Source organism: Cydia splendana, chromosome 3 (genome assembly GCF_910591565.1).
Source record: "Cydia splendana chromosome 3, ilCydSple1.2, whole genome shotgun sequence".
Lineage (NCBI taxonomy): Eukaryota > Metazoa > Arthropoda > Insecta > Lepidoptera > Tortricidae > Cydia > Cydia splendana.
This window is the reverse complement of record NC_085962.1, coordinates 16461881-16488517: the sequence shown is the minus strand read 5'-3', so window position 1 is coordinate 16488517 and position 26637 is coordinate 16461881. Positions and strand designations below refer to the sequence as shown.

General features: G+C 39.7%; 2 protein-coding genes across 2 annotated transcripts in view; both read right to left on the bottom strand.

The window, feature by feature from the left end:
- The window catches only part of LOC134806799 (neurogenic protein mastermind-like), a 200316-nt gene that overhangs the window by 25167 nt on the left and 148512 nt on the right, over window positions 1-26637 (bottom strand). The window lies entirely within an intron of this gene.
- On the bottom strand, window positions 15992-24666 carry LOC134806287 (protein krueppel-like). Its single transcript, XM_063779507.1, has 2 exons — window positions 24352-24666; window positions 15992-17944 (listed from the first exon to the last, which is right to left on the bottom strand). The coding sequence occupies exons 1-2, from the start codon at window positions 24386-24388 to the stop codon at window positions 17073-17075; spliced, it is 909 nt and encodes a 302-aa protein (XP_063635577.1). The 5' UTR covers window positions 24389-24666; the 3' UTR covers window positions 15992-17072.

Here is a 26637-nt window from a genome sequence, read left to right as displayed (position 1 = left end):
TACATTCGCCTTTGTACTATAAAACTTTGTGTGTTTTTTCATGTTTTATGTTTCTTTTTGTACAATAAAGTGTTTTACTACTACTACTACGAGTACTACATCTCATTAAAATGTCAAAAGGGCCCCACGTGTTGGCTTAAACTCGGCGCACGCCTTACAAATGTCCGGAGCACCTATAGGTTCTTGATGGGTAGACATGAATATGGACGTAGCGATGTGACGACACTGACGACCCCATCGCCTGCTGATAGACCAGTACAATCAGTCAACGCAGGGCAGTTTGTGGAGAGCTGTTGGGAAGAAACATTCCCACTGCTCCAGGGAAGTGAGAAGTTCTGCCACCCGATATGTATAAAAAGGGCCCTCTGCCTCTGTCTTGCTTTAGCCGGTCGTCCAGAGTGGAAAGCGACATCCATTTTGTCATTTAAAACAGTAAGGCAGTAATATCGCACTGCAATACTGCTGCCGACTGCGATATTACTGCCGACTATATTACTGCAAATGTAAATAAAAATATTAATTAAAAACTCCTGGCAGTGATATCGATTTCGACATTTGCGCACTGCAATACTACTGCCGAGTGTGCCGACTGTATTACTACCGCAAATGCCAAAAACCCTGTCAGCGACATCGATTTTGGCATTAGAAACTGTAATATCGCCCTGCAATACTGCTGCCAACTGCAGTATTACTGCCGACTGCATTACTACCGCAAATATCAAAAATCCTGGCAGCGATATCGATTTTGACATTTGCGCGCTACAGTACTGCTGCTGACTGCAATATTTCTGCCGACTACATTATTGCCTCAAATGTCAAAACCCTGGCAGCGAAATCGATTTTGGCATTTGAAACAGTAAGGAAGTAATAATATCGCGCTGCAATACTGCTGCCGACTGCGATATTACTGCCAACTGCATTGTGCATTATTGCCGCAATATCGAAAGCAGTCACGTGTGATTTTAACCGACATATGTAGTAGTAAAAACGATTATAGATTCAATAAAAAAAAAACCGGCCAAGTGCGAGTCTGACTCGCGTTTCTAGGGTTCCGTACATAAGTCCGACTCACGCTTGACTGCACATTTCTAATAGGTTTTCCTGTCATCTATAGGTAAAGAACTATTTTGTGTATTTTTCAATATTTTAGACCCAGTAGTTTCGGAGATAAAAGGGGGTGAATGGTCATTTTTTGGCTGTTTTCTTAAATAACTTCGAACCTATGTATTTTAAAATTATAAAAATAACATTTCCATCTTTAGGTCACTAATTTACATATGTGTACCAAATTTCAACTTAATTGGTCCAGTAGTTTCCGAGAAAATATACTGTGACAGACGGACAGACAGACAGATGAACGAGTGATCCTATAAGGGTTCCGTTTTTTCCTTTTGAGGTACGGAACCCTAAAAATAGTCACGTATTCACTCATAATTAATTATTATTACCAAAGACATATGTAACTTCGTATAAGACGAATAAAGTCTAAGGAAAAAACGTGCCGCGGAATTCAAGTAAAAGTCATTCTCGAATAGGTGGCGCACACACCTTTAGCCTATCCTCGGCTAGATGGCGTGACGACACCGTTTCATATTTAACAATTTTAACACATAGATATCAGTGAATGAACATGGATCAAAATGATATAAAAATTATAAAATTATTTATCCATATATATACATTTTTTGATAACTTTATACGTTTTCATTTTGAGTTTTAGTCGTGTGTCGATAGATGGCAGTAAATTTACAGTGACTACAAAATTTACAATGACAGGACCCCTCTATACTATCTATTCTTTTTGTTATTACTAATAGAAGACTAATAGGGTATTTGACTGTATTTAAAATAAATTATTTTACACCATGTATGAAATAAAGCACCAGAAGATTAATAAACGTAGATAGCGGTTATTTTTAGTCACATTTCTATTTTAAATCCCGTATAAAACTATAAAGAGTAGGTAATTTGATTGTGACGTCTCATGCTAGTGTTTCATGTAAATTCCTTAGTAGCAAATCGTTTTGACAGTTCGAAAAAAGTAACTCATTTGACTAGTAGTCAATTACCCAATTATACTGAGCCAAAAACCCAGCGCATTTTTAACGGAACAACCTTTAACCTTAAATTAAAACCAAAATATTACTTTGCTAATCCGCGAAAAGATAACGTGCTAGTCAATCAGTGCTAACCCGTTATACTTACTTGCGTATTTTTACATGCAATTAATATTCCCACCCTCCCACCGCAAAAATAAATACGCAAATAAATATAACAAACCACCACCAAAAGAATAAACCTCGACACGTGTTTCGCCTCTCTACGAGGCATCCTCAGGAGTTGTTGACGGTCTGACGCCCGGCAACGGAATGACCTGTCTAGAATGGTCGGCCATATTTATACCTTGACCACTCCCCCTACCGTGCAAGTGTGAGTGAGATGGAAAAATTCGTAATAACGGCGATGACGCAACATTCAATTGTTCGTTAAGAATCATGCCCCTATTGTTGTACCTAATTATTTCCAGTTGTTCCAGAACACCCAAACGCAATCCCTTTTCGCAAACATGTAAAATATCAAAAGAATGATTCTCAGATAAAGTGTGACCTGTATCTAATAAGTGCTTTGCAAAATTGGACTTCTCTGGATGGTTATGTCTATATGACGCAACATGCTCTTTATACCTAGTAGTGAAACTACGGCCCGTTTGCCCCACATACACTTTATTGCAATCGTCACAGGTAAGCTTATAAACTCCAGACTTTTTCCCGTTCTCGATCTTATCTTTGCCATTGCAAAGCTTCGAGTGCAAAGTATTATTTGTCTTAAAGGCCACAGGAATGTCGTTAGACTTCAAAATTTTGTAAATTGCATCAGACAACTTGCCAACATAAGTTATGCTCGCTTTATATTTCTTAATCGGTTCAGAGGATCGTGCCGCATACAACATAGTGTTGACCATACTATTCCGCTTTTTCCTGATGATACCATCCACAACAGACTTATCGTAACCATTCGAAACTGCTAAGTGATAAATATTATTTAATTCAATCTGATAGTGTTCATCAGAAAGAGGCACAGTCAACATTCTATGCACATAACAATGAAAAGCAGCCAACTTATGCTGCCACGGATGCGTGGAAGAAGCCGGGATAACTGTATCGGTATGTGTAGGCTTACGGTAAATTTTGAACTGATGCCTGTTGTTTACTTTAGTGATTGTTAAATCTAGAAAATTCAATGAGTTGTCTTGCTCTAGTTCCTTTTTAAACTTAATTTTTGGATGCTTACCATTAATTTCAGCAATAAATGCATCCAGCAGGCCCATACTACCCGTCCAACAAATAATCAAATCATCCACGTATCTAAAATAGTATAATATATTATTGTTGCCCACAATATGCTGGTTCTCAAAATGGTCCATAAAAATATCAGCCATCAAAGGACTTAGTGGTGAACCCATAGCCAAACCATCACTTTGCAAATAATACTGTCCCCCAAATCTGAAATAATTTTGTTTCATACAAATCGCTGTTAGATCTATCAATTCATCTACTTCCCCTGGATGTAAACGTTGCCTTTCAAAAAGACCCTTAATAATCTCCAAAGTCTCTCCATATGGCACATTTGTAAACAAACTGTCTACTTCCAATGAAAGAAGAACAGCATTATCTGGTATGTTAATGTCCTGGATCTTTTCTATTAACTGCAAGCTATTTTTCAAGCAATATTTCGGCTGGAACTGGGACTTGTCTCTTATAATGGAATTCAACCTTTTTGCCAGATTATAAGTTGGCGCACCCAAATATGAGACCACTGGACGAACTGGGATATTATCCTTATGAATTTTGGGAAGTCCATAAAAAATAGGAGCTCGTGGATTCATAGGCACAACCATACTCTTCTGATGTTCGGTTTCAAAAACAAATGAAGAATTCTTAACTGCTTGTCTAAGATCTTTCTGGAACCCTGGAGTTGGGTCTCTTTGCAATCTCGAAAATCCGTCACCTTGAATAAGGTCTAGTACTTTCTGATTATACTGTCCCTTCTCCATAATCACAATGCAGTTGCCTTTATCTGCCTTTGAAACCACCAAATCACTGTCTTGCACTTTCTGTTGTATAGATCTTAGCAGCAAAACATCAGAATCAACACACGCACTCTGTGCTGGACTAGTACTCTTGATAACATTAGCCACCATGGTCTTTGTATCTACATCACCACGGCCCCGCACTATTGCAACCTCAGAATCCACTGCCAAATTTTCTAATGTTCTATGAGTAATTTTTGTCTGGAAATTATACTTCAAACCTTTATCTAAAAGCCCAATTTCATTTTCTGAGAACTCCACATTAGTTAAATTCTTGACTCGAGGATGGAAAACATGGTGAGTTGTTACTTGCACATCCCTTCTCCTTAAAAATGAACCAGAACTCGACTCTGTTAACCTATGCAATTTGTTAAGCTGGGTAGTATACATCTGGTGTGCAAGTTCAGAAGCAAAGTATCTCGCCTTCTGGTCCAGAATATCGAATTCGAGATTATGCAACTTAAATGAAAGTTCTGAATATAACACCTTAAGATGCAATTTCAAATTATCCCTTACTGAAAACCAGTGGCGAGATTCTTCGTTCAACCATATTTTCTGAGCCCTATTAATAGCCAATTTAGCAGCCCTGGAAGTACTACTACAGCGGAAATGGATGTAATTAGGAACAACATTCAAACGCTTGCACTGTTGGTTAAACCAAACATTCTGGACAGCTGCACGATGTTGTTTGGTTAGTTTGACATAAAGTCGTGCCTGTTCGGCCACGCAAGCCGTTTTCAAATAGTGAATAGAATCAGGCGTTACTTTGCGGAAATCCATACTAATTAAAACCAAAATATTACTTTGCTAATCCGCGAAAAGATAACGTGCTAGTCAATCAGTGCTAACCCGTTATACTTAGTTGCGTATTTTTACATGCAATTAATATTCCCACCCTCCCACCGCAAAAATAAATACGCAAATAAATATAACAAACCACCACCAAAAGAATAAACCTCGACACGTGTTTCGCCTCTCTACGAGGCATCCTCAGGAGTTGTTGACGGTCTGACGCCCGGCAACGGAATGACCTGTCTAGAATGGTCGGCCATATTTATACCTTGACCACTCCCCCTACCGTGCAAGTGTGAGTGAGATGGAAAAATTCGTAATAACGGCGATGACGCAACATTCAATTGTTCGTTAAGAATCATGCCCCTATTGTTGTACCTAATTATTTCCAGTTGTTCCAGAACACCCAAACGCAATCCCTTTTCGCAAACATGTAAAATATCAAAAGAATGATTCTCAGATAAAGTGTGACCTGTATCTAATAAGTGCTTTGCAAAATTGGACTTCTCTGGATGGTTATGTCTATATGACGCAACATGCTCTTTATACCTAGTAGTGAAACTACGGCCCGTTTGCCCCACATACACTTTATTGCAATCGTCACAGGTAAGCTTATAAACTCCAGACTTTTTCCCGTTCTCGATCTTATCTTTGCCATTGCAAAGCTTCGAGTGCAAAGTATTATTTGTCTTAAAGGCCACAGGAATGTCGTTAGACTTCAAAATTTTGTAAATTGCATCAGACAACTTGCCAACATAAGTTATGCTCGCTTTATATTTCTTAATCGGTTCAGAGGATCGTGCCGCATACAACATAGTGTTGACCATACTATTCCGCTTTTTCCTGATGATACCATCCACAACAGACTTATCGTAACCATTCGAAACTGCTAAGTGATAAATATTATTTAATTCAATCTGATAGTGTTCATCAGAAAGAGGCACAGTCAACATTCTATGCACATAACAATGAAAAGCAGCCAACTTATGCTGCCACGGATGCGTGGAAGAAGCCGGGATAACTGTATCGGTATGTGTAGGCTTACGGTAAATTTTGAACTGATGCCTGTTGTTTACTTTAGTGATTGTTAAATCTAGAAAATTCAATGAGTTGTCTTGCTCTAGTTCCTTTTTAAACTTAATTTTTGGATGCTTACCATTAATTTCAGCAATAAATGCATCCAGCAGGCCCATACTACCCGTCCAACAAATAATCAAATCATCCACGTAGGTATCTAAAATAGTATAATATATTATTGTTGCCCACAATATGCTGGTTCTCAAAATGGTCCATAAAAATATCCGCCATCAAAGGACTTAGTGGTGAACCCATAGCCAAACCATCACTTTGCAAATAATACTGTCCCCCAAATCTGAAATAATTTTGTTTCATACAAATCGCTGTTAGATCTATCAATTCATCTACTTCCCCTGGATGTAAACGTTGCCTTTCAAAAAGACCCTTAATAATCTCCAAAGTCTCTCCATATGGCACATTTGTAAACAAACTGTCTACTTCCAATGAAAGAAGAACAGCATTATCTGGTATGTTAATGTCCTGGATCTTTTCTATTAACTGCAAGCTATTTTTCAAGCAATATTTCGGCTGGAACTGGGACTTGTCTCTTATAATGGAATTCAACCTTTTTGCCAGATTATAAGTTGGCGCACCCAAATATGAGACCACTGGACGAACTGGGATATTATCCTTATGAATTTTGGGAAGTCCATAAAAAATAGGAGCTCGTGGATTCATAGGCACAACCATACTCTTCTGATGTTCGGTTTCAAAAACAAATGAAGAATTCTTAACTGCTTGTCTAAGATCTTTCTGGAACCCTGGAGTTGGGTCTCTTTGCAATCTCGAAAATCCGTCACCTTGAATAAGGTCTAGTACTTTCTGATTATACTGTCCCTTCTCCATAATCACAATGCAGTTGCCTTTATCTGCCTTTGAAACCACCAAATCACTGTCTTGCACTTTCTGTTGTATAGATCTTAGCAGCAAAACATCAGAATCAACACACGCACTCTGTGCTGGACTAGTACTCTTGATAACATTAGCCACCATGGTCTTTGTATCTACATCACCACGGCCCCGCACTATTGCAACCTCAGAATCCACTGCCAAATTTTCTAATGTTCTATGAGTAATTTTTGTCTGGAAATTATACTTCAAACCTTTATCTAAAAGCCCAATTTCATTTTCTGAGAACTCCACATTAGTTAAATTCTTGACTCGAGGATGGAAAACATGGTGAGTTGTTACTTGCACATCCCTTCTCCTTAAAAATGAACCAGAACTCGACTCTGTTAACCTATGCAATTTGTTAAGCTGGGTAGTATACATCTGGTGTGCAAGTTCAGAAGCAAAGTATCTCGCCTTCTGGTCCAGAATATCGAATTCGAGATTATGCAACTTAAATGAAAGTTCTGAATATAACACCTTAAGATGCAATTTCAAATTATCCCTTACTGAAAACCAGTGGCGAGATTCTTCGTTCAACCATATTTTCTGAGCCCTATTAATAGCCAATTTAGCAGCCCTGGAAGTACTACTACAGCGGAAATGGATGTAATTAGGAACAACATTCAAACGCTTGCACTGTTGGTTAAACCAAACATTCTGGACAGCTGCACGATGTTGTTTGGTTAGTTTGACATAAAGTCGTGCCTGTTCGGCCACGCAAGCCGTTTTCAAATAGTGAATAGAATCAGGCGTTACTTTGCGGAAATCCATACTAATTAAAACCAAAATATTACTTTGCTAATCCGCGAAAAGATAACGTGCTAGTCAATCAGTGCTAACCCGTTATACTTACTTGCGTATTTTTACATGCAATTAATATTCCCACCCTCCCACCGCAAAAATAAATACGCAAATAAATATAACAAACCACCACCAAAAGAATAAACCTCGACACGTGTTTCGCCTCTCTACGAGGCATCCTCAGGAGTTGTTGACGGTCTGACGCCCGGCAACGGAATGACCTGTCTAGAATGGTCGGCCATATTTATACCTTGACCACTCCCCCTACCGTGCAAGTGTGAGTGAGATGGAAAAATTCGTAATAACGGCGATGACGCAACATTCAATTGTTCGTTAAGAATCATGCCCCTATTGTTGTACCTAATTATTTCCAGTTGTTCCAGAACACCCAAACGCAATCCCTTTTCGCAAACATGTAAAATATCAAAAGAATGATTCTCAGATAAAGTGTGACCTGTATCTAATAAGTGCTTTGCAAAATTGGACTTCTCTGGATGGTTATGTCTATATGACGCAACATGCTCTTTATACCTAGTAGTGAAACTACGGCCCGTTTGCCCCACATACACTTTATTGCAATCGTCACAGGTAAGCTTATAAACTCCAGACTTTTTCCCGTTCTCGATCTTATCTTTGCCATTGCAAAGCTTCGAGTGCAAAGTATTATTTGTCTTAAAGGCCACAGGAATGTCGTTAGACTTCAAAATTTTGTAAATTGCATCAGACAACTTGCCAACATAAGTTATGCTCGCTTTATATTTCTTAATCGGTTCAGAGGATCGTGCCGCATACAACATAGTGTTGACCATACTATTCCGCTTTTTCCTGATGATACCATCCACAACAGACTTATCGTAACCATTCGAAACTGCTAAGTGATAAATATTATTTAATTCAATCTGATAGTGTTCATCAGAAAGAGGCACAGTCAACATTCTATGCACATAACAATGAAAAGCAGCCAACTTATGCTGCCACGGATGCGTGGAAGAAGCCGGGATAACTGTATCGGTATGTGTAGGCTTACGGTAAATTTTGAACTGATGCCTGTTGTTTACTTTAGTGATTGTTAAATCTAGAAAATTCAATGAGTTGTCTTGCTCTAGTTCCTTTTTAAACTTAATTTTTGGATGCTTACCATTAATTTCAGCAATAAATGCATCCAGCAGGCCCATACTACCCGTCCAACAAATAATCAAATCATCCACGTATCTAAAATAGTATAATATATTATTGTTGCCCACAATATGCTGGTTCTCAAAATGGTCCATAAAAATATCAGCCATCAAAGGACTTAGTGGTGAACCCATAGCCAAACCATCACTTTGCAAATAATACTGTCCCCCAAATCTGAAATAATTTTGTTTCATACAAATCGCTGTTAGATCTATCAAATCATCTACTTCCCCTGGATGTAAACGTTGCCTTTCAAAAAGACCCTTAATAATCTCCAAAGTCTCTCCATATGGCACATTTGTAAACAAACTGTCTACATCCAATGAAAGAAGAACAGCATTATCTGGTATGTTAATGTCCTGGATCTTTTCTATTAACTGCAAGCTATTTTTCAAGCAATATTTCGGCTGGAACTGGGACTTGTCTCTTATAATGGAATTCAACCTTTTTGCCAGATTATAAGTTGGCGCACCCAAATATGAGACCACTGGACGAACTGGGATATTATCCTTATGAATTTTGGGAAGTCCATAAAAAATAGGAGCTCGTGGATTCATAGGCACAACCATACTCTTCTGATGTTCGGTTTCAAAAACAAATGAAGAATTCTTAACTGCTTGTCTAAGATCTTTCTGGAACCCTGGAGTTGGGTCTCTTTGCAATCTCGAAAATCCGTCACCTTGAATAAGGTCTAGTACTTTCTGATTATACTGTCCCTTCTCCATAATCACAATGCAGTTGCCTTTATCTGCCTTTGAAACCACCAAATCACTGTCTTGCACTTTCTGTTGTATAGATCTTAGCAGCAAAACATCAGAATCAACACACGCACTCTGTGCTGGACTAGTACTCTTGATAACATTAGCCACCATGGTCTTTGTATCTACATCACCACGGCCCCGCACTATTGCAACCTCAGAATCCACTGCCAAATTTTTTTTTTTTTTTTGGGGGACAGTATTATTTGCAAAGTGATGGTTTGGCTATGGGTTCACCACTAAGTCCTTTGATGGCTGATATTTTTATGGACCATTTTGAGAACCAGCATATTGTGGGCAACAATAATATATTATACTATTTTAGATACGTGGATGATTTGATTATTTGTTGGACGGGTAGTATGGGCCTGCTGGATGCATTTATTGCTGAAATTAATGGTAAGCATCCAAAAATTAAGTTTAAAAAGGAACTAGAGCAAGACAACTCATTGAATTTTCTAGATTTAACAATCACTAAAGTAAACAACAGGCATCAGTTCAAAATTTACCGTAAGCCTACACATACCGATACAGTTATCCCGGCTTCTTCCACGCATCCGTGGCAGCATAAGTTGGCTGCTTTTCATTGTTATGTGCATAGAATGTTGACTGTGCCTCTTTCTGATGAACACTATCAGATTGAATTAAATAATATTTATCACTTAGCAGTTTCGAATGGTTACGATAAGTCTGTTGTGGATGGTATCATCAGGAAAAAGCGGAATAGTATGGTCAACACTATGTTGTATGCGGCACGATCCTCTGAACCGATTAAGAAATATAAAGCGAGCATAACTTATGTTGGCAAGTTGTCTGATGCAATTTACAAAATTTTGAAGTCTAACGACATTCCTGTGGCCTTTAAGACAAATAATACTTTGCACTCGAAGCTTTGCAATGGCAAAGATAAGATCGAGAACGGGAAAAAGTCTGGAGTTTATAAGCTTACCTGTGACGATTGCAATAAAGTGTATGTGGGGCAAACGGGCCGTAGTTTCACTACTAGGTATAAAGAGCATGTTGCGTCATATAGACATAACCATCCAGAGAAGTCCAATTTTGCAAAGCACTTATTAGATACAGGTCACACTTTATCTGAGAATCATTCTTTTGATATTTTACATGTTTGCGAAAAGGGATTGCGTTTGGGTGTTCTGGAACAACTGGAAATAATTAGGTACAACAATAGGGGCATGATTCTTAACGAACAATTGAATGTTGCGTCATCGCCGTTATTACGAATTTTTCCATCTCACTCACACTTGCACGGTAGGGGGAGTGGTCAAGGTATAAATATGGCCGACCATTCTAGATAGGTCATTCCGTTGCCGGGCGTCAGACCGTCAACAACTCCTGAGGATGCCTCGTAGAGAGGCGAAACACGTGTCGAGGTTTATTCTTTTGGTGGTGGTTTGTTATATTTATTTGCGTATTTATTTTTGCGGTGGGAGGGTGGGAATATTAATTGCATGTAAAAATACGCAAGTAAGTATAACGGGTTAGCACTGATTGACTAGCACGTTATCTTTTCGCGGATTAGCAAAGTAATATTTTGGTTTTAATTAGTATGGATTTCCGCAAAGTAACGCCTGATTCTATTCACTAACCTTTAACCTTGTTACTACTAACGCCATCTGTTAGGAAAATAAATAACCAACACTAGGTCAACAGATGGCGTTAGTAGTAATACACATTATTGACCCTTTTATTTATTTTTTATGTTTATAAAATGATATTTTTATGTTTGATAACACATCTAGACATGAATTTAAACGACTATGTTAAATTTCAAACCTAACAGTGCAGTAGTTTTTCCGTAAAGTGTACCACAAGAATGCATAGTTCGTCGAATAGTGATAGGGCTCGCTTCGCTCGCCCTAATTATAGACTCATCAGTTCCAGTTCTTTGGAGCTGTGAATAAATCAATCTTTGAAGTTAACGCAATTAGAAGCGCTGTTCATGCCGTTATGCCGTATTTATTTTTCTAGATCTTGCCTTAAGGAAAGCGTGATGCTCCCTACTAATTTGTAACCTACCCGTATAGAACGTCACTTCGTTGTCCGTCTATCTGTCAAAAGCCTGTTTTCAAGAACGCTTGAACGCATTTAGTAATATCGCGTCGCGTGGTTTACGATATCACCTATGTACCTCAACTTGCGCTGACGCTGCGTCTTACAGCGAACAACTCGCGAACGCGACGCGGCGCGGCGGGCCCAAGGCGTTCGCGTTCGCAACGAGATCGCCCACGTAGGACACTTCTATAGGTATCAAAGGATTGATTCACCCCGCGCCGCATCGCTTCGCTTCACGTTCGCGTGTTGTTCGTCTACGTATTTAGTACGCTGCGTGAGTCGGTTAAACTATTCTTTCGGGGTGGCAGTGCGGAGTGTGGGGGGAGCGATTAATTTAATAAATACCAACCGGATTCCAGTGCGTTTGTCTCCGAAGATATGCGGCGTGCCGCGCTTGTTGAGTTACTTCGCCCAACTGCACAAGTAGGTACCTACTCACACTACTCACCTGCCCGCCTTCACAGCTAGGCTAGGCTAGGCGACCTTCACATGGATGCTTCATGGATGCTCCGCATGCCGGTCCGGTGTGACAGTGGGACGTCGCTATATACGTACTTACGTGCATATTAGCACTGTCGCGCTTAGACACCGGAGCGGCGCTCGGATCCGCATAGTGCCATAACCGCGTATGGGTATTATTCACCCGACTGTCAGCTATATTAGGTACCATGGTATAATAATATACTCCGCCTGGTACTCTCTTCCCGTCTTTTCGTGGTCACGTGACTGACACAAGCCTACGTCATCATGCGACAGCGCTATATGATAATATATTATGCGATAGCGCTATATAAAGTGGCAATGTTATTGTGACGTAGGCTTGTGTCACTCGGGGAAGAGAAGACCATGTTTTATTAGACTATGATACCTACATAATAATGTTACTCATCAAGTTATCTGTTATCCTACTAGAAAAGTTATTCGTTTGTGAAACTATTGTAATATTTTTAAACCTTTTTTTTAGGGGGACCAATTCAAACGCTCCGATTCGAACTTTAAGATACGTCAATTAATATACCTAGAAACGATATGGATTAGATATGTCAGTGTCAAATCAAATGTGACGTTTCCTCAAACAAAAACGACACTTATGACACCGACACATCTAATTCATATCGTCTAGCTCTATTAATTGACGTATCCTAAATTTGAATCGGGCAGAAAGTTACATTTTAACATCGAAATAGTGTCATTTGTTAATCATTCACCTGTGCATGTTGCTCGCACCAATACATATACGGACGGACGGTAAGAGCGACATGCTCGCGCGAATGATAATAATATGACATAATATCGATATTAAAACGTGTGTGGCCTCAAGGTTTTCTTCCTACTTGAGGGGTGCCGACGAGTAAAATCCTACACCGTTTGAGTCAAATGTCCCAATTACCTTTTTCGAAAAAGTAATCTCCTATATAGTTGTGGGTGTTTTCTATTGTATTTATATGGGTACTTACTCTAGAACACTAGTTTAGGTAGAGTCGGACTAAGCTAACTCTGCCAGGCATTTGTGTGGAAATGTCATGATTAATGTCAAATTTCTATGAAAATATGACGTTTATAATGTCACTCCCACTTTGTTCTATGTATCTAAGTCGGTGCAAAGTTAAGACGGACTTTCTGCCCTATTCGGATTTCGAGATAATCACAAGATCTTGAGACGATTTAGTGATCAACTAGATCTACATTAGATATCGACTAGATGTGACTTGGATATCTAAGTCATAACTTGTCGATATCATTCAAGAGGACCTCCAGAATCGTGGAAACGTCAAATTTGACATATCTATCGTACAAATATCTTTAAATTATCCGTATCGTAACTTGTTGAAGTCTAGTAGAAATCTAATTCATTTTCCGAATCGAGCCGTAAGTCAAATCAAATGTGACGTTTCTTCAAACAAAAACGTCACTTATGACACCGACACATCTAATTCATATCGTCTAGAATTCTAGATCTATTAATTGACGTATCCTGAAGTTCGAATCGGGTAGAAAGTTACATTTTAACATCGAAATAGTGTCATTTGGTTATCATTCACATGTGTATCTTGCTCGCACCAATACATATACGGACGGACGGTACGAGCGACATGCTCGCGCGAATGATAATAATATGACATAATTTAGATATCAAAACGTGTGTGGCCTCAAGTTTTTGTTCCTACTTGAGGGGTGCCGACGAATAAAATTCTACACCGTTTGAGTCAAATGTCCCAATTACCTTTTCCTAAAAAGTAATCTCCTAGTTGTGGGTGTTTTCTATTGTATTTATGTGGGGACTCTAGAACACTAATTTAGGTAGAGTCGGACTAAGCTGACCCTGCAAGACATTTGTGTGGAAATGTCATGATTAATGTCAAAATATGACGTTTATAATGTCACTCCCACTTTGTTTTATGTATCTATGTCGGTGCAAAGTTAAGACGGCCTTTATCTGATTTTTTTATCAAAGTATTCTGTTCGGCATTCAAATTGCAAATTATGAAGTAAAGGGTAAATAAATATAGAAATCAAAAAGTGATTAAATAACAAACATCTCTTTATTATAATAATTATGTTGGTACTGGACATTGATAAATGTAACTATGTTCATTGTATCACACCGTGTGTGTTATCATTAAATATATAACTGTTACTTTATGAGGTACCTCGTAAAGTACATATTAATATTACAATTATTAGCTTGTCAGTTTGATGATTAGTTAAAGTAACCTGTGTCCGAGCATGAGGTAGTTAGATTTATGGCAGTATCACCGAATTACAGAAACTAAGACAATATCTTAATCCATTTACATATATATCTTATTATTTAACTTCTTAAATTATTTGTGGAATAGTTTGCGATGTGTTATCAATGTTATCATGGCACTGAAACCTAGTGCGTCGACTAACAAATACATATAAACAAATTTAAGCAAAACAATAAAGTTAAAAACTTTTTTTATAAAATAGGAACTCAAGTAAATTGCAAATGAAGGTTTGGACTACGATCGACCACCGCGCCGGCTCGCGCGCAACCCGCGCGGATTGGCGCGGGAGATACATAATACTGCCCGATTCGAACTTTAAGATACGTCAATTAATAGATTTAAGATACGTTAAAGTCTCTAGACCCGATATATATTACAATTGACATGTGTCAGTGTCAATAATAATTCAGACTATATACGTCCCACTGCTGAGCACAGGCCTCCTCTCATGCGCGAGAGGGCTTGGGCTCAGTCAGTGTCAAAGGTGACGTTTATGTTTGAAGAAACGTCACATTTGACACTGACATATCTAATCCATATAGTTTCTAGATCTATTAATTGACGTATCTTAAAGTTCGAGTCGGGCCGATACTTCGACATTAGATTATTAGGACAAATCTAGTAGATACAGTAAAATATTAGGTGTTACATAATTAAATTAAAATCAGTCTCAAATGGTTCCGCCGCTCGCGGCATCAGGTGACGGTGTGCGATAGCTCGCTCTCGCTTAACGTGATATTTATTATAATCGTAGACAATAGAAAATATTCCAAGAACTTTGGCTCTATACCCTGGAGCGGTATCTCTAACGTATGAGGTAGATAATGGCACCGTAGCAATAACACTATAATTACCATATTTTACGATACAACATTGCAACATGGAATTACAACTTCTAATTGAAAGTATCATTTAATTTGTACACATTACTTTTTGTACCAATAATTTCTTTGGGAAAAACTCTTTATATTTTACACCGTCTCGATCTACTCTAAGACCCTACGCTCCGTGACACTTTAACACTAATGAAAATAAAATAATAATAATCAACAAGTAGCACTGTTAAATACTTACATACATTTATCGTGTGCGCTAAAACATTGAGAACAATTACTCTGCGATGGTAAATTAGACAAAAACGAATACAATAAACACACTAACCCTAATAGGAAACTAATACCCGTAGAACAAATTGCGAAATATGCTCCATCCGCGCGCCGACAGCGTGCAGCGTGCAGCGTGCAGCGCCGGCGCCGCTACCTTACCTAGCTACTCGGACCATGTGCGTTGTGCATTGGATCCACCCTATTCGATTCACATATATACAATTTTCACATTAAATATTTAGATTGTATCTTAAAAACTATACGAAAACATCTTCTATTCAACAGATATCAATGCAACCCGTTCATGGCCCTTAATTTTCGCTATCAAAATACATTCAAAAATTTGTAAAGTTTATTTAACATTTTCATTTATTTTCACGATTCCTTACATCTGTTGCACGATAAGTGATTTTTACGGTCTTCAAGTGTCTTACCCAATCGCATCAACAGATTTCGGCTATTTGGTATACTTACATAGAAATATATTTACAAACCACATTTACTTTCCAGTACCAATTTCGTTACATCGGAAATGGCGCTGAAAATATTTAAAAATACCTAAAAACTAATTGATAAATAATAAATAATTTTATTTAGGGACAGCATTATGTACAAAAGCGGTGCGCTCCGGCCGCGCGCCGCGCCGCCCGCCGGATCTATAGGTACTAAGCTACAACTTCAACAAACAAACAAACAAACGGCCCCTATAATTTTATTGAAGCAAAGCACCAGTATCGGTTACGTATTATCGGTCAGAAAACTTAAATTAATGCTTGTACAAGCACAAAACGAGCTCGAGGCTATTGATTAAAAACTGGCAGTCGCGCACAAAAGAGGGTGATACTGAACCGGTTGTCGCAAGGCGAGGATCTGGCCGAACACAATGACGACCGCTTTGTTCGCTTTGAGGAATTCCCTTCAAATCAATACTTAATAATCAACGATTGTGAACTAGCCTTTGTCGCGGAAAATAATAAGTCAATGTCGCGGCCTTCTCCGGGCGTATTCCGGTTCCCGCTCGGCGAGCGCGGAGCGCGCCTCGGACGCGCCGCGCCGCCGGCCTCATGGACCGTAACGTGCACATTTTTTTGTTTACAATTGGAAACAATAGCAAACAACAATACGTCACAGTATTACTTTTGTGCAACGGGTTCGATCTTTCTTAGGTTTGCAAATTTCAAAACAAAGGAACAAAACCATCGCATTTTTTCCTTCCCTCACCTTGCGATTATGCAAATGGTATAACAATGAAGTTTTTAAACTGTAACACGAATAAAAAGTGTCTTTATGGTAGACTTTGCAATTGCAAACTCATAAAAACTGCACGACTACCTAACTAGACTGACTCAGTAGTGATTACCGCGAAAACGCGCAAAAAATTAACGACTAGGACTTTTTAAATGTTTGTTCTGAGAAGTATTTCCATGTCCAACTAAACATTATGAGATCTACATAATAGGCTCGGGCTGGGACGGCGCGCATGCGACCGAGTATGGCGCGGGGTCTACGCGGGAGGAACTCGTATACCGGCTCAGCGGCGCGTGGAGCGCGGAGACTACGCGGAGTGCACGCGCAGGTCGGTGGGCGAGTCCGGCGTGGCCGGCCGCCGCGGGAGCGACAGGTCCTCGGGCTCCGTCTGCTCGGGCCACTCGTCCCAGCGCCAGTCGGCGGCCGTGGCCGCGGGCGGGCTCGGCGAGTCGGGCTCGCAGCCGGTGCCCGCGCAGCGGTGCAGAGCGGCCGCCTGTCGCCGCCGGAAGCGCGCCCCGCAGCGGCAAGCGAACGGCGCATCACCCTCGTGCACCAGCGCGTGGGCTTTCAACTGGTTGGAGTCGGAGAATCGCGCCGGGCAGCTCGGGCAAGCGTATGGCCGCTCGCCGGTGTGCACGCGCAAGTGCCGCCGCAGGTTAGCCACCTGCACGAAGTGGCGTGGACAGTGCGGGCAGCTGTATGGCTTCTCGCCCGTGTGCAAGCGGAGATGTGTCTTCAGGTGGTGGTCGCGCGTGAACCGCTTGTGGCACTCACCGCACTCGAACGGCTTCTCACCAGTGTGGGTGCGCTCGTGATTCTGCAGCACGTGTTTGTAACCGAAAGAGCGCGAACAGATCTTGCAGGTGAAAAGTTTATCTCTGGGCGGATCGGCTGCACCGGGTGAGGACCCCGAGGAGGGCGGGGAGAGGGGCGCGGTTGTGTGCGAGGTGGTGACGGTGTCGTCGAGTTTGGACGCGCGGCGTCGCTTGCGGCGGTCTAGCTCCGGCGGAGGCAACAGAGGCGCGGGCGGGGACGGCGGCCAGGCGGCCAGCAGCGCGCCCGAGTACAGCTCGGCCGGCAACCCGGCCACTAGCGCCGCAGCGCGCGTCGCCAGCAGGCGCTCAGCTAACATCGGTAATGATTCTTGACGCATTGCTGATAGCGGTCTCACTGACACACCTGCGACAAAAAAAAACAAATATTAGTTATGTTGATGCATTACTAACAACAAACAAACGACATCATAATATTTTTTTCTGTTGTCAAAAATGATAAAGGTAAGAGACAACAAAATGCATATACCTACTTATGTATAGGTATACGGGTATCATAACTCTATCATGTCCTTAGGTGTAAACTCAAGACAAAAATTGTCATAGTCGGCATCACTTCCGTCACTCGTTAGTTTCGGCCTAAACAAACACGCCGTGGAACCTATCGATAGCGCACTTATCAGCAGTAGACGACAAAAAACGCGGCAAAAACCGTTGCCAGACGCTGCGGAGGAAACATTTGGTCGCAATCATGCCGATGCAGGTCGCTTCCGCCCCGACCTGTTGCGCAAATTGCCGCGAACAAGCCTTGCCTCGCTCCCGCATCCTCCGCCTAAAGTCATCTGTGTATTTTATTTAAATGATAATAATTAGATTGGACTTGATTACTTGATGTTTTTTCTAATTGTGTTATTCCCTTGTCATGGAAGGGGTGTCGTCCAGCAGCCCCGGCCGCGCGCCCGCGCTCGAGCGGACCACTTATAATGGAATTAATTATTCCTCGAGCGCCAAACTCCGCCCGCCCGCTCCGCCCAAATTATATTCAAATATTAATTTCGACGGAGAAAAGCCTTTTTGAGAGCACTTAATTAAAATTAGACAAAATCATAATTGAAAGTTCTCCTCGAGGCGTGAAGAGGCGGCGAGGAGGGAAGCTCCTTACATTATCTACTTAGCTGTGGAATTAATTCCGGGCCGAACTGTGGACTTAGCCGTCGCGCTTAATTGAAGGAGGCAAAATAGAATTACTGGACGCTGCCGAGTGCCGCGGCGGTTCTTTGCGCCGCGCTTATGTTTCTTATTATAAGTGACAAAACACAGCATTTCATCTTGAAACAGGCTCGGAAAAAATGTTCGGTGAAGCTAATTACGTATTCTACCATCGGATGATGTAAAAAGTAATGAGATAATTTTAAAGTTTGTGATTAGGCGGCGGCGGCGCGCGGCACGTACCGCCGGCTTATCCCATAACTTTTTAATAACATTACTCGCTGTTTCGAGGCCGGGCAGCAAACCGAACTCGTGATGTGCCCTGAATTGTAATACGGACAAAATGTAAAAGTTGACTCGCCAAGTAAATACAGATGGAAACATCGGCTGAGGCTGCCTGCCTAACTTATAGATTCTAGAATACGCTGCCGTCCTAAGTAGTTGATTACTTTGTACGGAATTAGGTACTTCAAATATGTGATACGCTTTTTTACAGTATGTAATCTTTATTGTCCCGGCGCAAATGATGGATAATCGATCAGCGCATTATGGGCACGGTTATTGGTGGTCGGGTGACAATGCTAGTGATAAATTTTAACAGTACCGCACCCTTCCCGACGCTTTTTATGAAGCAAAGAGTTGTAATTATCCCCTCTTTATGTGCCATAAATATTTGTCAATAACCCGTACTTAATATTTTTATGATGAGGCCTATTGCCGCCTCACCATAACTCATTATCACGATAAACATCGTGTGAGTGACATTATTATTGCAAAAGCTTCTGTTTTCGGAATACAAATAGATATTTTTATATTAGACACAAAGGAAGAAATAACTAAGAGTAGGTTCCTATAGACAGTTACTTAATCGATATTCGCGTTACTTAATAGATAATATATGGTTAGAACGCTCGTTTCTACTTGATGTACCTAATATTGATTAATTGATGTTTAAAATATGTATACTTACTTATATCGAAAAAAAAATCGTTATATGAAAAAAGCACTAATTAATGTTTTCAAAACCCTCTCTTATTTAATTAATTAGTCTTAAAATTTTGGATCTGTTGGGTTTATAAAGTCTATCATTACATTGTATTAGCAGGTACCTTACCTACTCCTTGTTTAGTTACCCTAAATAACGAGCAAAATCAAAATCATATTTATTTATAAGTAGGTATGTACATATAGGTTATAGAACGGAATTAGTCGAAAAATTGAGACTTTATTTAAATTTCATTTTATGTTTAGGTATTTGACATTGTATCCGCAAGAGCAATGAAAACAGGAGACCTTTTATAGAAATTTCCTTACAAGGTAAATTAAGCATTTACGAGTACATACTAAGGATGACTCACGCTAGACCGGTCCGGGGGTATAGAAAATGTAGAGTGATGTATTCAATTAAAAAAACACCTTGTTCTACCACATACAATATTAAGTAAATACATTCATTTTGTTACTTATTAAAGAGGCTAGCTTTGGTGAAAAATTTGGAAGTGTCGCTGACGTGAAAGTAATAAAAATTTTTTTTTGAAAAAAGTAATTGTATTTTTTTTCTTTTTTGTATGGCAATATATCCTATAATTAATGTCATATAATTGTCTTTACTATATGCACATTATACGTGACGCACGTTAAAATCGGCTGGCTAGAAAAAAAAAATTAATAAAGATCATATTTCGGTTTTTATTTATTATTTTAAACTATAAACTTTTGGGGGTTCAATTTTTGCATGCTTGTTACCAATACAAAGCCACATCATCGGAAAAAATTACAAGCCAATACTCGCTGGGGGCAGATTCACTTAGGTTATCCTGCCATGGCCTTTTGGTTGACTGTAGAGTTATGTAGTTTGCGCAATAGTATAGTAATAGTGAGTGGTACTAGTGGTGGGTTAGCCGACTTTAGCCGTGTCCCAATTCGGCCACGTAGGTAATGGGATTACCCGCAAGACACGCACTCGCACAGATTACGCTTCTACGGTTTCGTATTTTAGGGTTAAGCGCCTCGAGCCGAATTTCTTCGGCTTCGTCTTTATGTAATGTTTTCGGTACCTATTTTACTTAGGGCCACTTGCACCATTCACTATCCCGGGGTTAACCGGTTAAACCTGGAGTTACCATGGTAATTTGACACTGGGTTAACGGTTTAACCGCTTAACCCCGGTTTAGTGGGATGGTGCAAGTGGCCCTTATACAAATATAGTTAGTACATTTTAGGGGTTCGGATCAAAGAGGTCCTGCTGTACGTCGTTTATCGTGATTCTAAGTTACTTTGTCACCGGATTTTGAACCCTATTGAGTACCTAGTTCAACGTCGCTTGTTGGGACATTTTGGTTGTTCATTTTACCTCTTCATTTAGTGATAAGGTATTATTTGGGGTGTTTCGCATTTGAAAATGTTTGTTTATTTAATCGACAGTTTAACACAGATCGTTAAAAAAATCCTATAAAAAAAGTAAGTCTCGGCGCGATTCGGGCAATGGATTAGACATTCACTAGATATGAAATAGTAACGCTATGTGACGTTCTACGGCAAAAGGTACCCTATGGCGTTTGGCGCTTATTACGCTATTATTAACGCCGCTCCAATATATTGCGGCCATAAGGTACCTTTTGCCGTGGAACGTCACATATCGTTACTATTTCATATCTAGTGAATGTCTAATTATTTCCCGAATCGCGCCGTGTCCATATAATGGATACCCTTTGGTAGGTGATAACATTTTCAGTTAAGATGCTGCACAGAAATGTGCATGTACAACATCTTGTAGAGTTTACTCGTATTATCATAAATTTATTTACATATTACCTAATTGGTGAAAAAATAGTTAAACTACATAAAACTGTAAATAAGCATGGTAGCGACATTTATGCTGACGGAATCGCGGGCCGACGGCTCGATTCGGAAAATGAATTAGATTTCTACTAGACCTCAACAAGTTACGATACGGATAATTTAAAGATATTTGTAAGATAGAGATATGTCAAATTTGACGTTTCCGCGATTCTGGAGTTCCACTTGAACGATTTCGACAAGTTATGACTTAGATATCCAAGTCACATCTAGTCGATATCTAATGTAGATCTAGTTGATCTCTAAATCGTCTCAAGATCTTGTGATTATCTCGAAATCCGAATAGGCCTGCGAGGCTAGTATGAAATAAGTAGTGACCGTTTTATATTTTACAACTAAGTATATACTTACATATGAGGTGGAATTGACAAATTGCAGTAGTAATGCAAATGGGTGATGACCATGTGCAGGGGCCCTAATAGCCTATGCCAATTGTTTAGCAGAAAACGAAACGAAACGCTATTATCTCTCTATCACTCTTCCATATTAGTGCGATAGAGACAGCATTTCGTTTCGTTTCTCTGCGAACGATTGTCATCTTGGCTAGGCTCCCGGCCAGTTGTGCAGGCTTGGAGATGCAAGCTTCCATAAGCTACGGTAGTTGTTTTTTTTTCTCCGACCCACCTAACAAAAACTGCCATTTTTGAGGGGGCATAAAATATTATTGGTAACACTCAGTTTTCCTAGTAGTTTTAGGGCCCATATAATATTCGCTCGCGACCCAGCCAATGGGTCGCTACCCATAGCTTGGGAAATGCTGGGTTACTGAGTGGGACCCATGGAACACCATAGACGGTGCAGGCCTAGGTTCAGGCAGACCGAAAAGGAGATGGCGGGACGACTTGGACGCATTCTACCCGAAATTGTGGGAATACGCCGATGACAGGGTCGAGTGGAGAAAACGAGGAAGCCTTTGCCCAGCAGTGGGATACCAAAGTAGGTTAATAAAAAAAAATATAGAAAAAGCATTACTAATATCTAAGCAACAAAATAAATATAACGAGCACAATTCAAAAGGGCCCGTTGATAATCAACGTTAAAAACTGGACCATAGTTATATTATAAGACTATAGTTCTCTGATTTTGCGTTATGTATTATAGACATATTTTTACCCACTTTGAGTAAATATTAATAACCAGCAAACTTTTGAATATACTTTATGGCGTCAACGATTATGTTAAACAATCAAATGATATGAGACCGTTATCCGGAGGTGAATCACGCGACGCGATTCAAGATCGGCAATTAGTTGGATAGTTAATATAGTTATTGCCAATTTTCTACCCATTTACGATAACCCTAAATTACCTCATTAGGTAATATCGTTGGCCATTACTGGCCGAGATATTTAAACATATTTAAATATTTTTATCGTTTATGTTACAGCATACCAATTATAACCCGTATTAGTATTTGTTATGTATATTAATTCTAGTACATTTCCTGTATTTAATGAACTGCATGTGACCCTCGTGACTTTACATTAATTGTAAAATTGTCCTACACCTCCTTATCAGAGTTAGGTACTTAATAGTAAAAAAAAGTGAGTTAATTATGTTATCTTAAACGTACTTGCATCATTTACGGCTCTATATAGACTAGATAGACAGTGGACTCGGCCGAATACCCATACCTATATCAATCATAGCACGACAGCAGATTTAGCCCAGTTCCATTCTGTGATTATACTCATATAGGATTATTAACAGTGTTTGTGTTTAAGTACGCAACCACATAAATAATTATCGTGACATTTACCATATAATGTATTTCAAATGAAAGCGGTTATGGATTAATAAGTATTACGGGCGGTGCGAATATCTAATAGGGTATTTGCCTACTAGTCAAATCAGTTACTTTTTTAGAACTGTCAAAACGATTTGCTAATATGGAATTTATATGAAACATTACATCGTGACGTCACGGTCAACTCACCTACTTTTTATATTTGTATCCGATTTATTAAATAGAACTTGTGTTTAAAAATAACTCCTATGTGTGTTTTTCTAATTGTTATCTGATGCTTTATTTCATGCATGGTGTAAAATAATTTATTTTAAATACAGTATAATACCCTATTTTTCGGAAGCGTTTTTGACGAAGTGTCTTTATATTTTGATGATACATATTTGATAGTGCCATCTAAATGACCAAACATTTAGTCAAAAATGTGTCCAAATGGATCCAAATGGCCTGGTATTTATCTTTATATATATATATATATATATTACGCAGACAACATAAACAATGTCACTTCATAAAATTTTAAATAGTATATGTAAAAGAAAATAATAAAGATAATCCTGCGCAAAAAATACTTATACTTACTACGGTAAAACAGACGTGAACTTTTGTTTCGTTTTTAATTATTAAACAGATGTCATTATTATGTTGTTTACTTTAAGGCACAAATGCAACAGAAATGTCACAATCATTTAACTGAATAAAGTGTGCAAGTGTACATCATACAATTAATTAGGTAAAACAAATCATATTTCGTGCTACGCGGTAGAGTTTCGTAGCCGCTCGTAGCACCCGCTACGCGCTCGGCGGCGAGGCGCCTACGGTTCACTGAATCTGCAAAGCTCGACATGAATGCAAAATACATGTATGTGTGTGAGGCGGCGCGGCCAATCGCGGCGCAGCACCCACGCACGCCGCGCGCCGCTAACTTTCAAAACTTTTCCCGCACATGCACTTCCTTCAGATTCAGCGAACCGGCAGCACAACATTTATTCACGAACCTCTCGAATTCTGTGTCGACTGCAGCGATAAGGCCATCTCACATCAGTTCAGCTAGAATGCATTTATTTGCACCACGGGAAAGTTCTCAAGTCCGGATAGGTACACGTATGTAAACAGTTCACGTTCGAAGTATCAGGCGAGCACGTCGGAGGCGCGATGACATGTTCGCACGGCGCGGAGTCGCGATCGTGAATGATGAGGTCGGTGCGTGCGGGCGCGCTCGGTGTGACCTACCACAACACTGGCGAGCGGCGCGCCGCGGCCGGCCGCCCCTCGCCTGAACACACCCCACGCCCCGCCCGCCCCGCACCCCGCGCCCCACCCGCCCCCGCGCCCCGTGCTCCGATGCACTCCACGTGCACGCATTGCATTCACTTTTTATGGGCGCTACTACATTATGTTCCTTCCTGGAGTTGTTTTTTACCCGCGGCACATAAGCACTTTTTTATGATTACGGCCGCTGCTGTGCGGGGCGGTGCTTTCTTCGGGAGAAGCTAATTGAAAACGCACTTAGGTTCATCTGTTGCAGTTATTATTAGTCATAATTGCTTGTAACGATTTATCGCTCTCCACTTGACGCTACTAGACTGAATCTGGAAAAACTTTGATTGATTAAATTAGTGCAGTAATTAAAAATAGTTGTTCCAAAAATCATCATTGTCACATTTGCTGCAAATCTCGTTTCAAAACGGGTCAATAATTACTAGCACTTATAACGAATATGTAGGGTTACTCAGGTTCAATTAATTACTCATCAAAAAATTAATCGGTTGGAATTACCAACATTAATTGTAATGAAACCTACTTACTGTACTTTGTTATAATGTTTTTTTTTAACTATTATAAACTTACTCGTAATCGTAATCTTCTCCTCAATTTTGCGCTTTTCTGGCTGAATCCTAAAGGAGCCCAGAATCCGCTTTTGGCATCCTAAACCCAAAAATCGGCAGCACTAGTTTGTACAAAAACAATATTTCCCTTTTATCGAAGAGCAACTGTCATAGTTATATGATATTTCGTAAATAATTAACTTCCAAGAATCTCATTCCTATGAAATTGTGTAATAAGAACGTAATAGGTAGAATTTCTTCAATTTTATCATTCACTGTAGTCATAGTAGCCCACGTAATGGAGTCTACGTTTGGGTTGTCATCCTTATCATATTTTCTCTCCACATCAACAGGTAATTGTGTGCAACGACGTTTGTCAGTCCAGCGGGTTGAAGCCGCATCTTCTCACTACAAGTGTGCGTTTTGCTGTAACTCTGTTACTTATTACGATTACCTATCCTATAGTCTGTATCTTTAGGTGTTTAAATAAAAGTAAACAAACAATCTGTACATTTTCGGGTACCTAGTTATAACATTTATTGGTTAATCGACCAGTTACAAAACCGCCTGGATCAGTCACTGAACGACCAGACTTTAACCTACATTATTTGATCGTGTAATGTTTTCATCTACCCTCAACTGGGTTAAGGAGCCATTTGAGGGTAGATTTTGTTTACTTTTATTTAAATACCTAAAGATACCAAAACAAGTTTGCTTGGGCAGATTGGCTAGTAGATTGGCCAATTTCAGTATATTTTGAATTTGATTAAATGTTCGTTTGATACTGACTGATAGTGACGGAAGTAGTGTCACCCAATGTATGGGACGTGCAAACTTTGGTATCGGTGAATTCACTTGGCACAGATGTAGTATACGTAAAGCTAAGCCAATCCAGCCCGGTAGCCATCCGCCACCCCCTGGTGGGTAGGCAGGCGAGCATCCAAAGTTACACATATCATATCGGCTTCTATTTACCTACCACCTAGAGTTTGGTATCATTTCCAGATAAAGCGGGCATGAGGAATTCATTTTTAAAACATTTATGTACAGTTTAATAGAAAAAAATAAAAAGATTGACGCTCAAATCACAATCGGTTTGCAATTTTTTTTATTCAACTATTACTATTATCAGCCGAAACTACAAATGCTAGAAAGTTAAAATTTACACACTAGGTTACATTTATAATGTGTACAAGAGATAAGAAGTAATTTTGGAAAAAAAACAACCCCTAAGGGGGTTAAAAAGGGGATGAAAGTTTGTATGGGGTTCATGTTTTATTTTAAGCTAGGAATTTCAAACTTCGTTAAAAGATATACAGTGAAACCTGGATAAGTGAGACTTCAAGGGACGAGCAGATTTGTCTCACTTAAAGAGGTATTCCACTTACCCAGGCTCTCAGTTAGCCAGGTACAAATAAATTTCTGTCTCATTTACAGAGGGTCTCATTAATAGAG

Coding starts and splice junctions, on each gene's coding strand:
- LOC134806287 (XM_063779507.1), bottom strand. CDS start 24,388: ATGGCCTTATCGCTGCAGTCGACACAGAATTCGAGAG. Junction 17,945..24,351: donor GTCGACACAGAATTCGAGAG/GTTCGTGAATAA, acceptor TTTTTGTCGCAG/GTGTGTCAGTGAGACCGCTA.